Source organism: Biomphalaria glabrata, chromosome 3 (genome assembly GCF_947242115.1).
Source record: "Biomphalaria glabrata chromosome 3, xgBioGlab47.1, whole genome shotgun sequence".
NCBI classification, from domain to species: Eukaryota; Metazoa; Mollusca; class Gastropoda; family Planorbidae; genus Biomphalaria; species Biomphalaria glabrata.
The window spans coordinates 51181614-51203751 of NC_074713.1; the positions used below are offsets into that span (position 1 = coordinate 51181614).

General features: G+C 32.2%; 2 protein-coding genes across 3 annotated transcripts; one reads left to right on the forward strand and one right to left on the reverse strand.

Annotated features, from left to right (window-relative positions):
• Positions 1 to 1635: 1635 nt before the first annotated feature.
• LOC106072581 (E3 ubiquitin-protein ligase RNF8-like) lies at positions 1636 to 16734 on the reverse strand. The gene is made up of 13 exons (XM_013232970.2): positions 16320 to 16734; positions 13522 to 13638; positions 13193 to 13339; positions 12423 to 12542; positions 11685 to 11798; positions 10704 to 10814; positions 10444 to 10581; positions 9320 to 9418; positions 8546 to 8725; positions 7390 to 7594; positions 6665 to 6814; positions 5046 to 5282; positions 1636 to 4192 (listed from the first exon to the last, which is right to left on the reverse strand). The coding sequence occupies exons 1-13, from the start codon at positions 16404 to 16406 to the stop codon at positions 4155 to 4157; spliced, it is 1743 nt and encodes a 580-aa protein (XP_013088424.1). The 5' UTR covers positions 16407 to 16734; the 3' UTR covers positions 1636 to 4154.
• Positions 16735 to 17048: 314 nt separating this feature from the next.
• On the forward strand, positions 17049 to 21613 carry LOC106072582 (FAU ubiquitin-like and ribosomal protein S30). Of its 2 annotated transcripts, none has more exons than XM_013232971.2 (4): positions 17049 to 17202; positions 19762 to 19852; positions 20607 to 20745; positions 21369 to 21613. In XM_013232971.2, the coding sequence occupies exons 2-4, from the start codon at positions 19778 to 19780 to the stop codon at positions 21548 to 21550; spliced, it is 396 nt and encodes a 131-aa protein (XP_013088425.1). In that variant the 5' UTR covers positions 17049 to 17202; positions 19762 to 19777; the 3' UTR covers positions 21551 to 21613. The 2 variants fall into 2 exon arrangements, with proteins under 2 accessions (XP_013088425.1, XP_013088426.1); XM_013232972.2 differs by having other exon boundaries at positions 17201 to 17321.
• Positions 21614 to 22138: the final 525 nt, after the last annotated feature.

The following is a 22138-nucleotide window of genomic DNA, read 5'->3' on the forward strand; positions in this document are numbered from 1 at the left end:
AGGGAGGGGGTCAGCTCATGTACACATAGAGAGACAATATCACATATCTGAAAGACAATCAAACCAATGGCCTTGATAGAAATTAGAAATAATTTTTTAAAAAGCATTGTGTAGAAGCTTTGGAGGATGTTGGCTGTGCAGATTGACTGTGAAAAATATATCTAAGTATTTGTGATACTTTAAGAAAGACATATCTTCTTATCTTATATAATACATATGTTACTTCAAAAAAGACGATGACTACGTCCTACACGTCATGCATCTAGTCATGCATGTTAACCAATGACTTAAATTCTGCCAAGTCATAGGTTTTCCTGGCATTTATGAAAACCACACCAACACAAAGCTTGATAGTCTATTTCACATGAATGTTTTCAACTAACAAGAGAAGCATTAGCAACACTCATGTAACAGTAGCAATAAAACTGTGGTAATAACATACGCGAAACACTTCAAGAAGTGAACACTTCATATATTTAAAACAAGATGCATTGGCTGCCACATAAAACAAGGGAGCTAACTACATGGGACAAACTTTTTTTTTAGGCTATACATAGGTAGTACTGCAAAACAAAGCAAATCTCCACTAAAGGATCAATCAAATAGAAATTTGTAAGTTGGTAAAGTAACATTCTAGTTTTAAGATGTTCTCTGTAAAGTTTTAATCAGCATGAATTTAAATTATTCATATACATCATAGATACTATCGAAAATGTACTAAAACTTTTAAAAACCATACAATGAAACCTTGCCTTGTATTGAGATATCTCTACATGTATAACTACCTGATGTAGTTGAGTGAATTACTCTTATTTTGTATACAACTGAACGAATATAGAAACACTTAAGTAAATGATGAAATCGCACAAAGACGTGTAAACTATTTAGAACATTCTTTAGGCTGGTCTTGTAGTTTTTTACAATGCAATAAAATTTACTTTACAAAAAGGTGACACTATTTTCAAGATAACATTATATCTTTAGAACCTGGCTTAGGACTAATACTTTAAAACCTAATTAGAGTTTATGTATCTTATTATCTTATATAATACAGACGTTACTTCAAAAAAGAAGATGATTACTTCCTACGCGTCATGCATTTAGTCATGCATATAACCAATGAATTAAATTCTGCCAAGTCACTGGTTTTCCTGGCTAGCTCAGGCAACCCATTCCATGCTCTAATAGCACTAGGGAAGAAAGAGTATTTGTACAAATTTGTCCTAGCATATGGGACTAGAAATTTGCCTTTATCTTTGTGTCTTTCTGAGTATTTTATTAGATTTTGTTTTTGTATTTAAAGATTATGGTTCAGTGTTTTATGTATAATTGCTACTTTACTTTTGAGTCTTCTGTCCTGAAGGCTTTCTAAATTTAGTGATTTTACTAAAGGTGTTACTGTAGTCAAATGTGAATATTCGTTTGTTTTGAATCTCACTGCTCTATTTTGTGTATGTTCCAGTTTCTTAATGTTTTCTTGAGTTGAGGGGTCCCAAACGGAGGATGCATATTCTATTACGTATCAAATTTAAATGTTAAAACTCTCAAATGTATCTCATCCGCTGTTGACCCTTAAGACATTCATCTTGCCAACAAAATACATAAATCTAAATAATGTCCAACAGCTCATTCAAGTTTGTTTTGTTTTTTTAATAGCTCAGATATGTATCCAAGTGTCTATTTGCAAGCATTTATTCAAATTATGCAGATCAGAACATCAGTAGTAACTTTTTGCTGTGTATAAGTTTGACTAGTCTAAGTACAATGTCTATGAACTATCTATACTTATTGACTAGAAAAATTCACTATGTGGCTAGAATATAATCTGGGTATAACTTCTATACATATAAAAGGTAGAATTTTAAAAATCTATTTCTAAGCAAATAATGAGGAGAGATACTGATTGTAACAGCCAACATTTCAACTTTTCAAAGAATTCAATTCATTGCATCAAAATGATAAAATGAAATTGACAGTTTTAGTTTAAAATATCATGAAAATATTTTATGTGCTAAACAACAAACCCTCTTGAAGAGATTTATGAAAAAAGGGAGACATTTTAGCCACATCAAGAAAATCTTCAGTTTCATTAGTAGCATGTAACAAATACTAAACAAATATTTTGACTTTAATTCCTAGTTTCATCTAGAGTATTAAACATTTACTGAACAAATTTAACAATTTGTATGGCTTAAACTTAAAATCATTTAATTGTCTTCTTGTTTGTAAATGGGCCTGTGCATGTACCTGAGAGCCAACAAAATAATACAGAAAGATGGCTGTACAAGTCCATCAAATATTGCCCAAGGCAACAAACGCACACATCAAACCATGAAGATTAACATAATAAATGCCACCAAGGCATTAGGAACTAAGAACAAGACACAGCATGGTTAGTCAATGTTCTCAAAGATAAAAATTGAGATAAGCGACACCTTAGTATGTTGATCATGTTCTTTAAGCCTGCATTCAGCTCCTAGAGACATGGTCAAGACATTGGCTAAACAATATCCCCCCCCCCCCCAAGACAAACAGTTACTAGAAATTACAATTTCTCTCAAATCCAGAGCTAATTGATCCCTCCAATATTACAGATGAGAAGGAAGAAGACAAAACCCTTCAGTCCTATCATGTTCCATGTTTTCCTTTTCTTTATTGAACCTTCAACCCTGTAGATCTTTTGTAACAAAAAAAATTGAATTATTATTTTCTGAACTGTAACATCTTGAAGATTTTTATGAAAAATTTTTTTACATTTGTCTCTCTTACTTTTTGTATCAAACCAATCTATTTTGCTATCTAGCTTGGTTCCAAAAATACTGATTGCAAACCAAAAGTAAACCACAAAGCATTCCTTCAGAGCTAGTATGATTATGTACAACTTATTCAACATATTAACAAACAAAGTCACCTATATCATATTCACAACAGTATTAACATTGCTTGTTCCCAACTGAGGGGGGGGGGGGTCCAGATTTTGATTCCTAACATAGACCTGGAATTTTTCATTTAAGATGTACCCCAAAACAGTTGTGTTTGCTGACGGCCTAAATGTAGCATGGAAACCTTCCCCCCATATCCATAAAAGAGATTGAGCTTGAACCAGAGTGCAATGTGCACGTTAGGGGAGCACGGAGAAAGACAGGCTATACACACAAAAAAACAACAATAATAATTAACAAGAGAGCATGATCATCATTTACAGATTTTGCTGAAGAAAAAATTAAAACATCTGTTGACTTAATTTTATAAAAATTAGTCAATTTTTTAAAGAGACTGTAGCAGATGTTCTAACATGATGAAGAACGTAGTGTGCCCTTGTCACCTTGTTTTAAGAATGGTTTATACGTATGTATTTTAAAACAGAAGACCAAAAGTCGTTACGTTTAAGAGTGAAGGATATAGATTAAATCAAATTCTCAACTTCACTACTAGATATCTAAACATGATAGACAAACAGATAGATACCTCAAACACAAGAGCAGCTTTTTACTTATGATGGCTTTTAAAAAACACTGAATATTTTAAATAGCATGGTGCTTTCTTAAGGGAACAATTGGTCACATCATTCTGGTAACATTATGTTTTTACATACTGATACATATATATAGATACAAAGAAAAATGTTGATTATAGATTTATCACATTCACTATAAGTACAGATCAATACGATAACATCTCAGAATAGGATTGTACCATAACTATGATTAAGGTTTGATTTGTGTTTCAATATAATAGTAACTATGATTAAGGTTTGATTTATGTTTCAATGTAATAGTAACTATGATTAAGGTTTGATTTGTGTTTCAATATAATAGTAACTATGATTAAGGTTTGATTTGTGTTTCAATATAATAGTAACTATGATTGAGGTTTGATTTGTGTTTCAATATAATAGTAACTATGATTAAGGTTTGATTTGTGTTTCAATATAATAGTAACTATGATTAAGGTTTGATTTGTGTTTCAATATAATATTTACATTGCCGCTAATCTCATAGAAATAGATGTGCAATCAAACAATTTATTCATTCTTATTTATGTACAGATGTGGTAATGATTACCACCCAATCAGTTAAAGGAAACAAATTCATGAACTCGGCTGCTTCAAATATTTTCTGCGGAGGCTGCTTCACATATTTTTGCTCCTGAATTCAATAAGGACATCCATTAGACCAGTGACCTCTGGAGCCTGAAGATTAAAAAAAAATAAAAATGTTTTTACAATGATTTTATCTGAACTGAAAGCATTAAGTATATTGTCACTATAACGGCATGTGGATAAGATAAGCCTAGCATGATAATCTTGTTTGTAGTCTTCTCCCAGTATTTCAGCATTCTCAAGTAGCATTCGTCCTCAAGTTCTTTTTTTTTTCTTTTTACGATTAGCATCCAACTTTAGTAGCCATCAAATATGAGCATGGGAACCAGCAGTGATGAGGATCAGATGTTTTTTTTTCTTCATTGTTGTTTTAACACAATACATTTTAATTAAAGGTTGCACATCACATTTTTACACATTTACATCACATTATCTACAAGTAATGACTACGCATGAACAGGATGGTCCAAAAGTAGAAGTATATGGACAATTAATAGATTTTATTTTGATTTATACATACAATTATACTTATGTTCATTACATAGACAAATATTTTATTGTTAACAATAATACAAAAATCAACATTCTTGCAATAACATAACTGCCACATGACCATATCTATATAAATATATATAATTCACTTCGTGGCCCAACCATGCAGGACACCTCAATGAAACTTTGCACAAATATTCATTAGCATAGTCAATTAATCATTGGTAATTAATTTTTCTGTTTGGTATTGAATAAGGGAAACAACTTCTACATTACTGAGGGCTATAGTTGTAAGTATGTAGTTCTTCCCCTTATATAAGCTTTCTTTTCAGAAAAGGATTTTTTAAATATTCTGCTTGCTATAAAATAAAAACAATAAGAACTTGGTAATTTGTCACCTAAGGCAGGACATATTGAATCAAGCAGGTAAAAAGGTTAATGCACCACTTACCACAGTTATAACAACGACCGTAACCACCATAGTAAGCATCAGATTCTCCTTCGACTGACTCACTGCTACTTGAGCCACTTCTGGAATCGATGTCGTCCATATCCGTTTCATCACTGGAGCCTGACATGACATCATCAGCAGCCTCAAAAAATCTCAGAGCCCGTTCAGTATCATCACTAAAGTGTTCACTGTCACTTAAGACTATTGGTTCGTTCACTGATGTAGTGCTTGCTGTTTCTGAAAATGATTATGCAGGGGCTATATTAAGTGGCTGCACACTGGCATAAGTATACTGTTTCATTCTCACCATCATGTATAATTAAAAAAAAAAAAAAAAAAAGAATTTATAGCAGCTGTTTATTTTTTTACATATATTATTGTTGTTTCAGTTTTTGTTTATAAAAGTAACTATAGATAAAAGTAAACAGATCAATTGTCAATTTGTGTTCCTTGTTTGTTTGTTTGTTTTTAATCAGAGAAATTGTATGCATTACATTGGGGGGGGGGGGGTTGTTTATCAATGAAGTTTTTCTATGGAGAGCTATAAATGAAAAATGATTTTTTTAAATTTTATAATGCACTACGCAAAGTCATGATAGATAGCTCAAAACAAGACGCCTACTGACCACACTTATAAAATAAAACTAACAAAACTTGTTTTACTTTCATTCATAATTAAATGGCTCCTTGAAATGGAGGCTTCATACACATTATCTCATCTTATCTTCTATAATACAGACATTACTTCAAAAAAGAAGATTACATCCACCGTGTCATGCATTTAGTCATGCATATTAACCAATGACTTAAATTCTGCCAAGTCACTGGTTTTCCTGGCTAACTCAGGCAACCCATTCCATGCTCTAATAGCACTAGGGAAGGAGTATTTGTACAAATTTGTCCTAGCATATGGGACTAGAAATTTGCCTTTATCTTTGTGTCATTCAGAGTATTTTATTAAATTTTGTTTTTGTATTTGAAGTATTTCAGTGTTTTATGTATAATTGCTACTTTAATTTTGAGTCTTCTGTCCTGAAGGCTTTCTAAATTTAGTGATTTTACTAAGGGTGTTACTCTAGTCAAATGTGAATATTCATTTGTTATGAATCTCACTGCTCTATTTTGTGTATGTTCCAGTTTCTTAATGTTTTCTTGAGTTGAGGGGTCCCAAACGGAGGATGCATATTCTATTATTGGCCTAACCAAGGTTAAATAACATTTTAGTTTTATGTTTTTATTTGATTTATAGAAATTTCTTTTAATAAACCCTAATGCATTGTTTGATTTTTTTTATAGTTTCATCAATATGTGGATTCCATGACAGTTTTTCATTTATTATAACACCTAGGTATTTTGCGTTTTTAGTCTGTGTTACTGGTTTGCCATGAATAAGATAGTGGAATTAATTTGTTTTAGTTTTTTTGTTACTCTTAACGACTGACATTTTTCTGGGTGGAAAGACATGCTCCAATTTGATTCCCATTTCTGTAATTCATCTAATTCTCTTTGTAAAATATCTGAGTCTTGTGTTGTTTTTATTGTTCTATATATTATACAATCGTCTGCAAATAATCTGACTTTTGTTCCTGAACTATTTTCACCAATGAATCAAAACAAACCTGATGTTTGTGCTCTAGACCTTCCCCTTGCCCTGTTAGCTCTTCTACTTCCCCGGGTCCTGCCAGTGCCACGAATCCTCCCACGAGTTCTGCCATTGTCAGTGCTGGTAGATGGACCGGCTTTAACATTGTCAAACTTGTCCTGGTCAGCTGAAACATGGAGCGTATTCTTTGATATAACACCTTGACCTACATATTTATACATACATTATAATAAAATAGTTGTTAAAAATATCTTTGCTTATAATCATCATCAAGAACAGCTGATCATTCATTGTATGTAATCTTCTTTTTTGACCTGTTCCAATTCGGGTGAAGGATATGATTTTAGAATCTCCCTTCATCCAATCTTTGATAAGCACAGGACATCAGTAGTTCAAGAGGGTTGGTACATATATAACATTTGTAGCAGACAGTTAAGATTGTTTCATTTCTTGAAGGAAAATTTACATTTTTAAAAGGTAATAATAAGTTTTCTAATCACCAGGTACTGTTGAAAATATATTTGGCTAGTTGATGCAACTGCATAATGAAATCAACATGATTAACACCAGTGTTTCATGTTAAAGAGGAGGCTACATTCTTTACAATGTTTAATTTTTTTCCCAGTGTTATTTTAAACTAAACAAATTTGTTCACAATTCATAAATCTTTTCAAATATTTCAATCAGAAAACGTTTAGATTTGAATTCTGATTGATCCAACTATTTCAAAATGCTGTTTACCTTTCCTTTGCAAAATAAGTTCTTTTCTTTTATTCTTATGTTCATCACTCAACTGCTCAACCATTTTCTCAATATAGCTGTCCAGCGCCAGGGCTTGCACCTGTGAGGTGATACTAGTGCGACAGACAGGACATTCCTTACGGACTTTCATCCATTGACTAATACACAGCTTGCAGAAGACGTGTGCACAGTTCAGAGATGTGGCCTGATAAATATTAAGACAATTATAAAAACTTCCTTGCCAAATCTACTCAGTTGTACCACAACTTATAAAAAGATTTCACATTTATTGTCTTTTTTCCCCTTAACATACGAAGGAGGCGTGGTGGCAAAAAACTTGGCTTACGAACCGGAGGGTCCCAGTTTCGAATCCTGGGATTTTTAATTCTGGGACCTTTAGGGCGCCTCTAAGTCCACCAAGCTCTAATGGGTACCTAACATTAGTTTGGGAAAAGTAGAGGCGGTTGGTCGCTGTGCTGGCCACAAGGTCCACAGAAACAGATGACCTTTACATCGTCTGCCCCATAGATCACAAAGTCTGAAAGGGGAATTTACATAACATAGGAGAATGAATGACGATATGAAGATAAAAGTAAAGCTATTTCTGCTCCTGCCATCTCATTATGTGATGTCGAATCAAATGACAAGTTTAACAGCTTCAATGTTTCAAGCATATGTTTATGTATCTTAGTGAGGACTTGTATCATAATATTGTTAACCATATTATTATACAAAGCAAAACTTAAAATTATAAAGAAGATAAATGATAGACTTTTGAATCAATTGACAGCTTGAACAGCTTTAGTGTTTCAAGCATGTTTATGTAGCTGAGTGAGGACTTGTATATACAAAGCTTAACTTAAAGGGAAGAAAAGGATGTGTATATAGAAGATAATAGATGGCCTTTTCAACCATTCTTCGCACTTGAGAGAAAGTGAAATGGGACCATCATTTTCAAGACATTGATAAGAATGTAAGACCCAAGAATGTTTCCTTTTGCAAGGCAGCTTAAGTCTTAACAAATTATTATGTATATGAAATAAGAAACACAATAGAAAATGTTAATGATGTATCTTTGGTAAAGACTTTGACATTATTTGTTTCAAGCTGAAATCATTGAAATAGACAGTAATGTATTTCCACCTGAAGAACTCACCTTAATAAACAGCTCACTACAAATAGAGCACTGCAGTTCTACTTCCATTAAGTTCACAAAGTTAGATAAGATCTCCTCTCTGGCTTGCAAGACTTGTAACTTGGCTATCTCACTCTCTTTCTTGGTGCTGTCCAGTTGGCTTTCTAGAACTTTTTGCTCCAGTTCCTTTTTATCAATGATCTAAACATGAAGCGAAAATTTAAATTTACCAACATAAAACTCTTTGGATTTTATAGATTGAACACAATTATTACAAAACAATCTTTTTTACGCAAAGCTTATAGTTGGTATTATAATACTTGATTTTTTACCCCCAAGTTATACCTGGTTTCACATTGCTAGTTGTGTTTTTACCCCCAAGTTATACCTGGTTTCACATTACCAGTTGTGTTTTTACCCCAAAGTTATAGCTGGTTTCACATTGCTAGTTGTGTTTTCACACCCAAGTTATACCTGGTTTCACATTGCTAGTTGTTTCTTTTTTTACCTCTAAGTTATACCGGGTATTACATTAATAGGTTTTGTTTTTTTACCTCGAAGTTATACCCGGTATTACATTAATAAGTTGTTGTTTTCTTTTTATCTCTAATTTATACCTAGTATAACATGACTAGTTTTTTTATGAAGAAGTTATAACAGATATTACAATCCTAGCTTTTTGCCTCCAAGTATATGAAAAGACTTTAGTGGTTGAGTAATAAAATGCATTGAAACAAAAAAAATGCAATGAATTCAGAAAGAAAATCCATAGACAAAAATGTGAATGTGACAGACTTTCTGTAGTTTTTCCTTTTGATTCAACAGCTGCTCTTCTAACACTTTATTCTTCTCTTCCAAAACTTTGGCATTTTCTTTGGACAAACTTTCTTCAATCTGTAAACAGTGGGTGTGAAATATTAGCATTACAGAATTAGAAAGTTATATGAAGGTTGAAATATAAATTATGTAATAATTGTGAAGATATTAATACGCTAACTGGAGAAACTGTTCTTTTGCTTTTTGCAATTTTAACACTATAATAAATAAAGTAAAAAAGGAGCAGTTTGATTTACAGAAATTAATCCAGTATTACTAGAAGATTCAGATTAGTGAATTTGTAATATCATAATCGTTTAAAAGACCCTGAGACCTTATCTAAAGTATACAACACACAACCACATAATAAGAAACTGTATTATTCATTATTAGTCATAAATGACCATTGTAACCAAAACTTTTTAAAATTATGCTTGTATGACAATAAAACAATATATCAAACACATGCTTTTGCTTATTTAATTATTTTCTGTATTGATTATTTTATAAAGGTCATGAAAGAAAAACAACTTTAAAGTTACTTGTTCAAAATATGATCCACTCTACTGGCATGTGACCCTTATTATAATTTTGGATATAGTTATATATAGTTCAAGAGATACAAGAATTTCAATTAGTGAGTCAGTTGAATATTTAAAGTTTCAAATAAGCTGAGCTTAAATTTACAAAATACAGTAAGTGGACCTCACGATGACCTGCTAACCACCATAAAAAAACGCAAGTTTAAGTAAACTCTATGGCCAAATCACAAAGTCCTCATCGATCACAAATACTTTCCTTTACGGAAAAGAAGAGAAAGCAATGAGAAGACAGCATAAAAGAATGGACATTGAACATATGGACATATCACTGAATAAAATTCTATCCAAGGCAAAAGACAGAGAGGAATGGAGAAAGTCAACAGATCTTGTGTGGTGCCCCAAGGGTTAACAGACTAAGAGATAGATGAAGAAATATAAAAAGCTTGTACATTAAGCGAGCTTAAGAAAAAAAAAAAAAAAAACCTTAGCTTGTATACAGCCTATACATTCCACAAGAAAAGGTTGACCTGAGTATTACACTTTATGGTAAATAAGTATCACCTGTTTCTTCTCATTCCACAATGCTTCTTTTTCTGCCGTTAATTGCGCCAACAAAGTTGCTTCCCGCTCTTTAAGATTTGCTTCTAATTCTTCTTGCATTTTTCTTTTCAAATTTTCCTTCTCAATGTCCAATTGTTTCTAGATGAAGAACATCAGAATAATTAGGCAAAGTATGTCGACAATAGCGTAACGTTGGCATTAACCTTTTCAAACAAATTGATGACATTTTGTAATGATGAACATTAAACTTGAAATTTTACCTGTTTATCCTCCAATTCTTGAAGTATTGCTTGCTCTTTCAATTTCATTTCCTTGACAGCATTGACCTGGCTCTCTTTTTCTTTTCTTTCCCGTTCTAACTCTTCCTGAACCTATGACAGTAGCAAATGCAATTTGTAGCAATGTTTATGGTCGATATATCATAATGCAGATTTAAGATGTCTTAGAAAACATTTAACAGGTAAATACTGTCAGGGAGAGGTATGGCGAGAATGAATGTTAGTTTGATATTTTGGTATGATTGTTATATCCCCTTGTTATGAATGCGAAGTGTTGCACGTGTTGTGAACTGAGTGATTAAGTCATTCGTTGAATGTGCGAGAGAATGTGTTAAGTCAGTAATGTCTTGCTCCCGGTCCAGGAAGGTTGGACGTTTACTTCCTGGACTGGTATTTATGCATTTATATATTTATAAGTTGATGGACTGGTGTTTTGTGTATTTCATAAGAGTGATATAATTATGTGCTTTATTAAGTATTAAAGTATTATCGATATTCGTGGATATAAGGAGTTAGAGTTGATGTATATTAAGTGTTCGTATTTGAGTTAAGCAAGTATTGAATTATAATTGAGTAACCAAGAAAGTACCAAGCAAGTATTATTTAGTATTCAAGAAACCCGCTAGTGAGCCAAGTTAAGAAACACAACAAGATAAGAGACAAGCAGAGCATAGCAGCAGCAGTATATATATAATTAGAACACCCTGACAAATATGAATCTTTAGTAAAAGGTTAAAAAAAAAAAAGGAGGGGGGGGGGGTGTTAAGGAGTCAAATGAAGGGTAGGGTTGTTAAGGAGACCATTGAAGGTGAGAGTTGTTATGGACAACATTGAGAACTATCATCATTATGTTGTATCTAGGGCTGCCCCGCAAGTTATTCACTTCCACAACAAATGATAGAAGGCACAACTACAAATAGAAGACGATTTCTAAAGTCCTCACCGTACAGTCTGAACAGTTACCTTTTTTTCTTGTTCTTCCTTCTCCTTTAATCTCTTTTCCATTTCTTGAATCTTCACTTGGTAATCTAAAGCAATCTTGTCCAAGTCATCTTTCAAATGTGTATCTTGATCAGGCTAGCCAAGAGCAAAAGAAATGAATACATATATTTTATATATTCTGAGTTTAAATGACAGAAGTTTTTTTTTCCCCATTGTTACAGATCTCAGTAAGAACTAAGAAGATTGACTTGACTAGTGATGTTATGAGAAAAAATATATATTCAACTTGTGTAGATGAATTTAGGCTGGAAGTGTATACCAACTAAAGAAAAATCTAGGTTGAACTAGATTGGACTTAAACATATTCATTATGTCATATCCCCATTTTCGAATAACAAATAGAATAGTTAAGAATATTCATGCCCTAGTTTCTGAGATTTACTTTCATTAGTTTCACAAAATCTAGTGCTTGTAAATACTACATAAGAGACACCCAACCTAATGGGGGAGAAGAAATAAATTCATTTGATCACCTAATACATGCTGTATAGTAAATGTTAAAAATAATGCTCATAATAAAAATTGAAGCTGTTCAAACGAGTTTTCTTTGCTGTCTGTTTGAGAATTAAATAAAAAAACATAACAGCTAATAAGAGTGCTACTGAATTAATACAGCTTGTTAACGTTCATAGCATGAAATATCTTTAGTGAAAGAATGAAGAAAGATGGAAGAATTACACAAACAAATTTTTTTTTTACTTTTTTACAAGGAATCTTTCTTCTCCTAAGATGCTCTTCTGTTTCTATTGATTCATCAGTACTCTCAGTGTTCTGGCTAACTGCCTTATCCAGTTTCTGCTTTTTGTTATTGGCACATATCTGCAGAATAAACAATTCTTCATTTATTTATTTACCAGTGTACAGCACAAAGAACTGTCAGAATATATCTACAGCTTGGCATAACAACACTATATGGCAATGCAGAACAGAGGAGAGAAACAGCAAGATTGTTTTCCATGGCACAAACTGAAAAAAAAAAAGCTCAACAGCAAAAAGCTTGCTACATGAAGAAGATGAAGACGAATGCAGAATTTAATTAGCCATCCTTGACCTTAGCTTGCTTAAAAAAAGCATGCTAATTAAGTAAGTATGGAAATTAGATATAACTACTAGAGATGTGTGTTGCATATCTTATTCAATACAACAGGCTTATTTGTTTTTAATTAATTAACCCTTACTGGTCTTAATTTTTCTTCAGGAGTTGGCAGCCAGGTCTGAATTAAATTTTAGCAAATTTATATTATTTTACAAGAAAGCAGAAATATCACATAAAACCAATCCAGTTTATTTTTATGTAATATTTTATTTGTAACAATAAAAACATGATGTCTGAATGTTCATTTTTGAAAATGTATTTGTTTATGGTGCTTTTTGAAATATGTTGACTTTAATTCAACTGCGCAATGTTTGTTGGTTTTGAAATCCAATAATTAAATCACTTGCACAAACACAAAATCTCCAGCACTCACCTTCATTTTAGAATAAAATTTATAAACAAACTCTGCCGCTGTGTTAGGTTTTGCAGAGACACCAAACTGCACAATGTCTCCATCTTGAAGTGTGTAAGGAATGCTGGGACTCAGAGGGTTACCATTAATGAAGATTCCATTCAAACTCTGAAAGTTAGATAGTCGTATCATAAACAACAAAAAAACAATTCCATTAGGTGTCTACCTTTATTTATGTTTTTAATTAATGAGATCTATGGTAATACAGGCTAGTGATGTATTATATATATTATTAAATTAGGTGGACCTAAGTGACTAAAGTTATAATGAACTTATGTGAGGTACTGCACCTTATTATCCATTATTGTCCACCTGTTATCACTTTGACGCTTGAGCACAGCATGATTTCGTGATATCATATCAGACAAAATGGCATAGGTAACTTCACAGGATCTTCCAATAGTTACCTGTTTGTTGAAACAGTATATAAAGATATTTATTAATTAATTTAGCTGATAGCTATATTACTTAGTATGGCAGAACAGGTCTCTTCGTTTACCAAAAGAAAATCTATGTCTACAATGCAAGTGGTCCTCACCACACTGTGGTATGGCTCTGAGACCTGGGCTCTAGGGCTACCTCAAAAAAGGCTGGTGTGGACAATAGGGAAGCACTACCTACTTTAAAGTTAGATCGGACATCTATCCCATATGGGGATAATCACAGGCCAAAGTGATTTTTTTTTGGCAAGCTGACAGCAGGTTGCCTCTGAAAGAGAAAGCTGGAATGGACTCACAAAGGTTGCAGGTCACACCTGAGATCAACCCTTGCCGAAGACAGGCACAAATGAGAAAAAGACAATGTAACTGGACCTCATGCTAACAACAGATTTGTCTAAGTTAGATAAAGCAAAATTAAGCAGGTCATAAATTGGTTTGCATAGCCATGTGAATTACTGCACTCATATTTAATTTTTGAAATCAAAGACTTTAGCAAGTGAATAATTCATTTTTCATAGAAAAATTCTACTGGCTTCCAAGTACTTTTTCTATACCAGTGAGGACTAATTGATGCCAGAAAGGATTGTTATAGTGCTTCAGGATGGCATCTCTGTTAAAACGTCCTACTTCAAGTTAGCCTAAAAAAATCACCTTTAGCGTACCTAATACATGATAAATAAATAAATAACTCAGTACATGCCACAATGAAGCTGACTGGGCTTTATAGCCTTGTTGGTCAACCAGACTAGGAGATGGAAACTCCTCTATTATAAAACCTACAGACATCTGATATTTAGCCGAAAGAGTGGCATCATTTTGTTTCCAACTAAATGACTAAATAAATAGCTTGAACTTAAACTTTAACAAGAAAAACAAAAATACTTTTTTAAAAAGACAATACCGCCTTTATACATCATAAAAAGCAATTATTTTGATCTTAACTAGTGAGTGTTAGATTTTCAAAAAAAAAAAAAAACATTTGTTACTTCGTCCCATTCCCCCCTACAATGTACATCAACTGTCAAATTTCTATGAAAATTGTTAGAGCTGATTTTGATAATCGTGTCCACCCACTCTCTGACCACCCAGAAAGTTCCACTCAGAAAGTGTGACTTGAACGGAGGTGAAAAGTGTACGAGGACTAACACAAAATTTTCTACCCTATTTTTTTTTTGTTCTGAACTACACATCACAACCAACTGCTCTTCTTCCTCTTTCACTACTTTCTCAATTTTCTAGATTCTAGACTCTCTTGTGTATAAAATATAATGTATCGTATCAATCTAGAGTTTAATCTAGATATTCTTTCTTGATAGGTCTACTACTAGATCTAAAATCTATCTAGACTAGTTACGACTAGTATTATTATACTCAACACTGTAAAGGTAACTGTAACTGTAAATACTAATTATAAGACACTGTATTACACTGTAATTAGTGCAATAATATAAATGCAACTGCAGTGAAGTGTACTGTAGAGTAAGTGAAGTCTGACACAGACATTAAGTCATAGATATAAGTCTATAGATAATATATAGAACAAAAAAAAACAACAACAAAAGATACTGAAATTTTACAAAAAGAATTAGAAGAATTACAGAAATGGGAATCAAATTGGATTACATGTCTTTCCACGCAGAAAAATGTTAGTTATTAAGAGTAAAAAAAAAACCAAAGCAAATAAAAACTATTTACTTTATTCATCGTAAACCAGTCACACAGACTAAAAATTCAAAATATCTAGGTGTAAAAATAAATGAAAAGTTATCATGGAATCCCCATATTTAAAAATCTAGCAAAACATTAGGGTTTATTAAAAGAAACTATTACAAATCAAACAAAAACATAACATTAAAATGCTATTTAACTTTACTAGGCCAATATTAGAATATGAATCCTCTGTTTGGGATCCCTCAACTCAAGAAAACAAAAAGAAACTAGAACCAATACAAATAGAGCAGTGAGATTTATAACAAACAAATATTCCAATTTGATTAGAGTAACACCATAAAATCACTAAACTTAGAGACACTTCAGGAGAGAATAAAGAGTATAGTAGATATAATACATAAAACACTAAACTTGACTAAACCATAATTTACAAATAGAAAAACAAAACTAATAAAATACTCAGAAAGACGCAAAGATAGAGGCACATTTATTATTTCAACGCTAGAACAAATTCGTAAGTGCTCCTTCTTCTCTTGTGCCATTAGATACAATATCATAATTGAATGGGTTGCCTGAATCAGCCAGGAAAGCTAATGACTTGGCAGATTTTAAGTCATTGATTAACATGTATGACTGGATTGAAACATGAAATGCGTAGGACTTAATTATCTTGAAGTGACATGTATAATTAAATATATACAAGATATCAGATCCTATAATATAGTTTTATATATATATAGACCTCTAGATAGTTAAATCTAGATCTAGAATCTAGTCATTCTAGTATTCTAGAATAGCAGAACTGTAGAATCTAATGAGACTAATCTTTTTCTAATAATAATAAAATCTAATAAACCTATCTTATTTATAAGTTATTCTAATACTTAGACAACTATTATTAATGCAATTAACTAAATTAAACTAATGGACAAATGCTAGATCTAGACTATATGAAAATATAATTTTAAATTAATCACCTGATCGGATAAAAGTTTAAGAAGTCGATATTTCTTTACATTTTCTCCAACTCTAACTAAGCAGGGAATCAACTCAGACTCTGTCATTTTTAATTTATTTTTAACATTAATCTTCTAACTAGTCAGATTAGTTGATGTATCATTATCATGTCAATATCAAGATGATGATCATGTATAATTTTAATAATTTTATTTCTATGTATTCATTATTCATTCACATAAATAATTTGATTAATAATTATTTAAATTAATGACAATCTTTCAAATTCAAGTATTGTTATTAAATTAATGTTACATTGACTCTCATTATTGAGTATTGTCTATTATTGATGACATCGACACTTCACTGACTGTGACTGACAGTATGTCAGTATCATTTTCAGTATGACTAGAATCTATGTGAGTTGTGAGTATCATTGATTACTATCATGAGTATGACTACTTAGTCTACTATGACTGTCACTATGTATGAGTATGAGTATTGACACTATTGAAGTATTTTATATAGATCTAGATCTACATTCTACTTAAATCTACTATATAGATCTATAGAGTATATATAATAGATCTATTACTAAGAATGTAGGTGATATAGACTAGAGTCTTGAGGGTCTAATATAGATCTCTATCATCTATCTAGATCTAGTCTAGAATCTAATAATAGATCTATAATGACTATAATAATAATCATCTATAGTTCTAGATCTAATCCCGCTTTCTGTTTGGCGAATTTCCGTAGTTTGTCATTAACGGAAGACGTAAAAATCTCCGAAAAGTTCCGAAGAAGATTCCATACATGCGGTTTATTTCCGCTTTACGTCACCCCACATTGCTTTCCATCAAGTCCTTTCTAAAATATTTCATAACGCAGTGCAACGGCGTGGTAAGATCCTAAAATATCTTTTAAATTTAGCTTTAAAATCGAGGATCCAAAAATAAGACCATTTTTTCTGAGATCTTCAGATATTTAAGTACTTCTTATAATTAGTTTTAAATTGATTGGTAAATATATTTTTGATAATAATAATATTTTTTACAGTAGCTTGACTATTCCACCTTTTATCGATAGTCCAAAAGTTTGTTAGTTTGTAAAAAAAAAAAGTATTGGAGTATTGCTATTCTAGATTACACTACTCTAGTCTACTAGAGTCTAGCACTAGTGACTAGAGTTCACTAGAGAGTAGAGTGTCTAGAGGACTAGAGTAGAGTAGTTTATTTATTGTTTATTCTGGACATTACAGTTTAGTTACTTATCATGAATCTGACAACTCACTGCTTTTTGGTCATTACTGTTTACATCTTTATTTTGATATTTAATATGAAACTAGTGTGCTTTATAATATTCATGTCCATTTTCCAATGATACCTTCCATTCAAATTTGTAAGTCAGGGTTGTTTTTTTTTCCTATCATGTTACCAGGATGACTTTACCTCTTCCGTGGGTAAGACTATATTTTGGTCGGCTAAGTCTATGACTCTATGCTAATGAGCCCATCATTAATCAAAATTTATTCTGTTTTTGGTGCTGATTTATTTGATTCATAGCCAAGTTGTTTGATTTCATCAAAATTTATTCCGAACAACCATTTTTGTACATAGATCTAGAATAATCTAGATTCTTCTAGATCTAGATCTTATATTGAAGAACATGTTGCTTTTGATTTGTTTCTTTTTTTTTTATGAGAATAAATGGGCAAATGTTTGGAGTGAGCTTGATACATTATGAAGTTAAATGCCTAGATCTAGACTTACTAGTGAATAGATAGATCTAGAATTCTAGAATCAAGATTTATTATACAGAAGATTCATCTATTAATTTAGGCAAGAATGGCCATCCTAGCCTTTACTAAACTACAATTACAAGACGTACAAGATATCATTTGTATTAGAAATTTATTAAATGAATAAAAAAAAAAGCACAAACATTTAACATAATTAGTTTAGGTAGAATAAGCGTGTTCAAATTTTTTTTTATGTTCGTATTTATGCATAATAATTTGAAAACATCTTTTTGATTTCATGTGAGGGGCTATGCCTGGGGATCTTAAAATGTAGTTAATATTAACATAGAATTAAAATCTGATTTTAATGATGCTAAAATATAGAGACTGTTTGGAATAAATTTTGGTGTTTGGAATCAAAGTGAAAAATTTGTTTGGATTAATTGAAGACTCATGGCCTTTAAACATAATAACAATGTAGGTTAGGGGTACAAATATAAGTAGTCATCCTTATTCTCCTAAAACTAAAGAAGATTTTGATAATTCATTTTCTTTTCTATTTCAAACCATTATCAAATAATGCATTGTCATGGCTGAAAATCAAACTTTGAATTTTTGCCTTTAGGCTATAGGTCATAGGTGTTTCACTGTTTGGAGTGCATAACTTACTCTAGTTCTAGAATCAAGATCTAAATGATTTGTTACTGTTGGGGAAACAAAACAGAGATATATTCTAGACTTAGATCTATTTTCCTGAACTGAAACTCCTCTTTCCTCTTGATTGATTTTTTTTTTATGATGAAAATGAACAATTGTTGCTAAAATTGTTTGATAAAAAAAATGTAAACTGACAATACACAAGGAAAGCTACATTAATAAAGAGATGTCCAACTGCACCAAATTTATCCTAGATTTAAATGATTTAAATCTCATGTAACTGGCCATGACCATGTCATCTGAGTCTGCAAGCATACAGGCCCGCAGCCAGAAATAATAATTGAACTAATTTTAAAATGAATTGTTGAATTTTAAGAATTGTATATTCATCCATCCCAGTGGCGCTACAGCCCATGGAGGGCTCTGGCCTGCTTTAACACATCCTTCCATTCAGATCTCTCCTGGGCCTTTCGTCTCCACTCCCTAACCCCAAGCTGCTTCAGATCTGCTTCCACGTCATCTATCCATCGCATTCGGGGTCTGCCTTTGGGTCGCCTGCCTTTTGGTTTTTGCCTGTAAACGATTTTCGCCCCTCTGTTATCTGACATTCTTTCAAGGTGACCTGCCCAACGTAGTCTGTTCTTTTTTATTTCGTTCACTATTGGTGGGTCTTCATATAATTGATATAACTCATGGTTAGTGCGTGTCCTCCACCCTGTTTCATCCTGTATGGCACCATAGATTTCCCTAAGGATTTTTCTTTCCCAAGTGTTAAGTGTTAAGTAAATTTTCAGATGTCTTTGTCAGTGTCCATATTCATACAACCTCAATTATGAGATTACACATCTAGATTTATATGGCCCCATTCAGTCGCAAAGCGATTACGGATCATTTCATTAAAATTAGATGAATTCATTAGCTATGGTCAGAATGATGGTGCCCACACAGCAGTTGTTGTTGTTTTTCTTTCAATTTTTTATAAATTCAGGTTTTATTATGTGTTCTAATCTAGAGTAGACTACACACTGGCTTGCAATATTTTTAATGGTTTGTTATGCTTACAGAAACAGAAATATCAAAATGCCTATCTTTGTGCACTCACTCCAAACTCATGTTGTGGACCTCAATGAACAGAAAACAGTCCAGGATGTCAAGGTAAATAGATCTACCTATGCAGCAGCTATTTTTTTTTATTTTTTTTTTTTACAAAGCTTGTATCAAGTCTGTCTTGTAAAAAGTTTATACACATAATTTCTCTGACACCCAATCTTGGATGAGGCCAAAATTTTGCACAATTATTTCTTTTACCTGACAACATAGCATCAGTTTAAAAAATTAACCAATTAGTTAATTAACTATTGGTAATTAATTATTATCTTTGGTATCTCCAACAAGTAAAGAAATTTTACTTGCCTGAGGTGGTGGTATAAGTTGAATTAGTCTCCTTCATAGGTCATTACTTTAAGTGTGAATGCAATCTTCTATTTTCATATAAGCACCTCTCTAGAATTGTTAGAATGTCAGCTTGAGGAGGCATGAGTCATGACTTTGAATTGAGGACTCTCTCCCCCCCCCCCCCCTTTTTTTTTTTTTTTTTAAATAGATGATTTTTAAAAACATTTACATTTACAGTAAAATTTACCCAGATATCCCTTTCTTTCTCTCCCCCTCCCCATTTTCCCAACTGGTCAGATAAATGATAGGATCATAGCGTATTGAGAACGCTAAATGCATGGTTTTAGCGCTAAACAAAAATAATTGTAATATTTCTATTGAGATATATCGCAATTTATCTCTCTTTTATTATTTCTCCTACATATTTGAAAATTGCTGTAATGTCAATTTGATCTAAAACCTACTTAGCTTATCAATAAAGCTTTATATATTTGTGATTTTTTTTGTTTTATAGTCACTGGTAACTGAACGAGAAGGTCTTCCAATTGACCAAATGGCAGTCTTTTATGAAGGTCAGCCTTTGGAAGATGATTGTCAACTTGTTACCTTCAGAGATGAGTCCACACTGAATGTTGAACTCAGATTGCTTGGAGGTTTGTCATGTTTGGTTTTGAGTTATAAATTTTTTATTTTTTTTAATACTGATACTGAAAAGTTGAACTTGAACTTTTTTTTAATGTTTCAATTAATTATCAATACCAGTAATCTGTATTTTATACAATTTTCTCAGTTATTTGCTACTGCCATGATTAATTTTGTTGGCTTGGAGAAAACATTTCTGAATTTCCAGTTATTAACTATCTGTAAAGTACCCCTTTCAGACCCCCCTGGTGATCTAAAGGGCATACAATGTAAAGGTCATCTGTTTCTGTGGTTAACAGGGGTGTCAAGTGGCCAACCCAACGACCAACTGCCTTTACTTTTCCCTACAGAAGTGAGGTACCTTTAGAGTTGGATGGACTCAGGTTGTCCTAAAAATCCTGAAATTCAAAATCCCAGTCTTCACCTAAATTTGAACCTGCAGTTACTCAGTTCAAAAGCCAAGTGCATTACCACATGGCCATCATGTCATGCCCCTATTAACTATGTGTATCATAAATAAATTATAGCGCAGAGCTGAAGTTTTGCTGACAGTTGGTAATTTGGGAGTTAGGGAAATTTACATAAACAAAAAATGTATGAAATAAATGTTAAAACCTTTTTTTTTTTTATATAGGTAAAGTCCATGGTAGCTTGGCCCGTGCTGGTAAAGTCAGAGGACAAACACCCAAGGTGGATAAACAAGAAAAGAAAAAGGGCAGGACAGGTCGTGCCAAGCGTCGTATGCAGTACAACAGGAGATTTGTCAATGTTGTTGCTGGATTTGGTCGCAAGAAGGGTCCAAATGCTAGATCTTAAATGCACATACTTTTTGGAAATTGAATTATGCTATGGAAATAAATATTGTGCTTCAATAACTAATTTATTGATTTGTGTATTTTTCAAGGTCTTAACTCTTTCTCTCCTAATTGAGGATTCCACAGTTGATTTGACCCATTAAACTAAATTGATTTTTTGATCTATAAAGAGTATGCATTCTCCTATGATTCAATACCAAATATAACATTTTCTGATAACAAAAACACAAAAGTTATTGAAGTTTAATCTAATCATAACAGTGTAGTGAAATACAAAAATTAGCAAAATGAATAATTCCACAGAGAAAGTAAGTTTATTTTTTGAATAAAAGAAATCTGCCAGTGCCATTGGACAACATTTTTAGTGTAAATCCTTATTTTAATGGACATATAAGTGTCTACTCTTTCTTGTTTTGTTGTGGGGTTCTATCTAATTCAGATACGGTACAGACTTGTTTTAATCTGTAGTTTGTGGATGACAAAAAATTAGTTGGATAAAATTTGTCTTAACAATAAAAATTGAAAAGAAAGAATTATATATTACATAGAGAACACTTACATTCTTAACAATATGTTTAAGCTTAACATT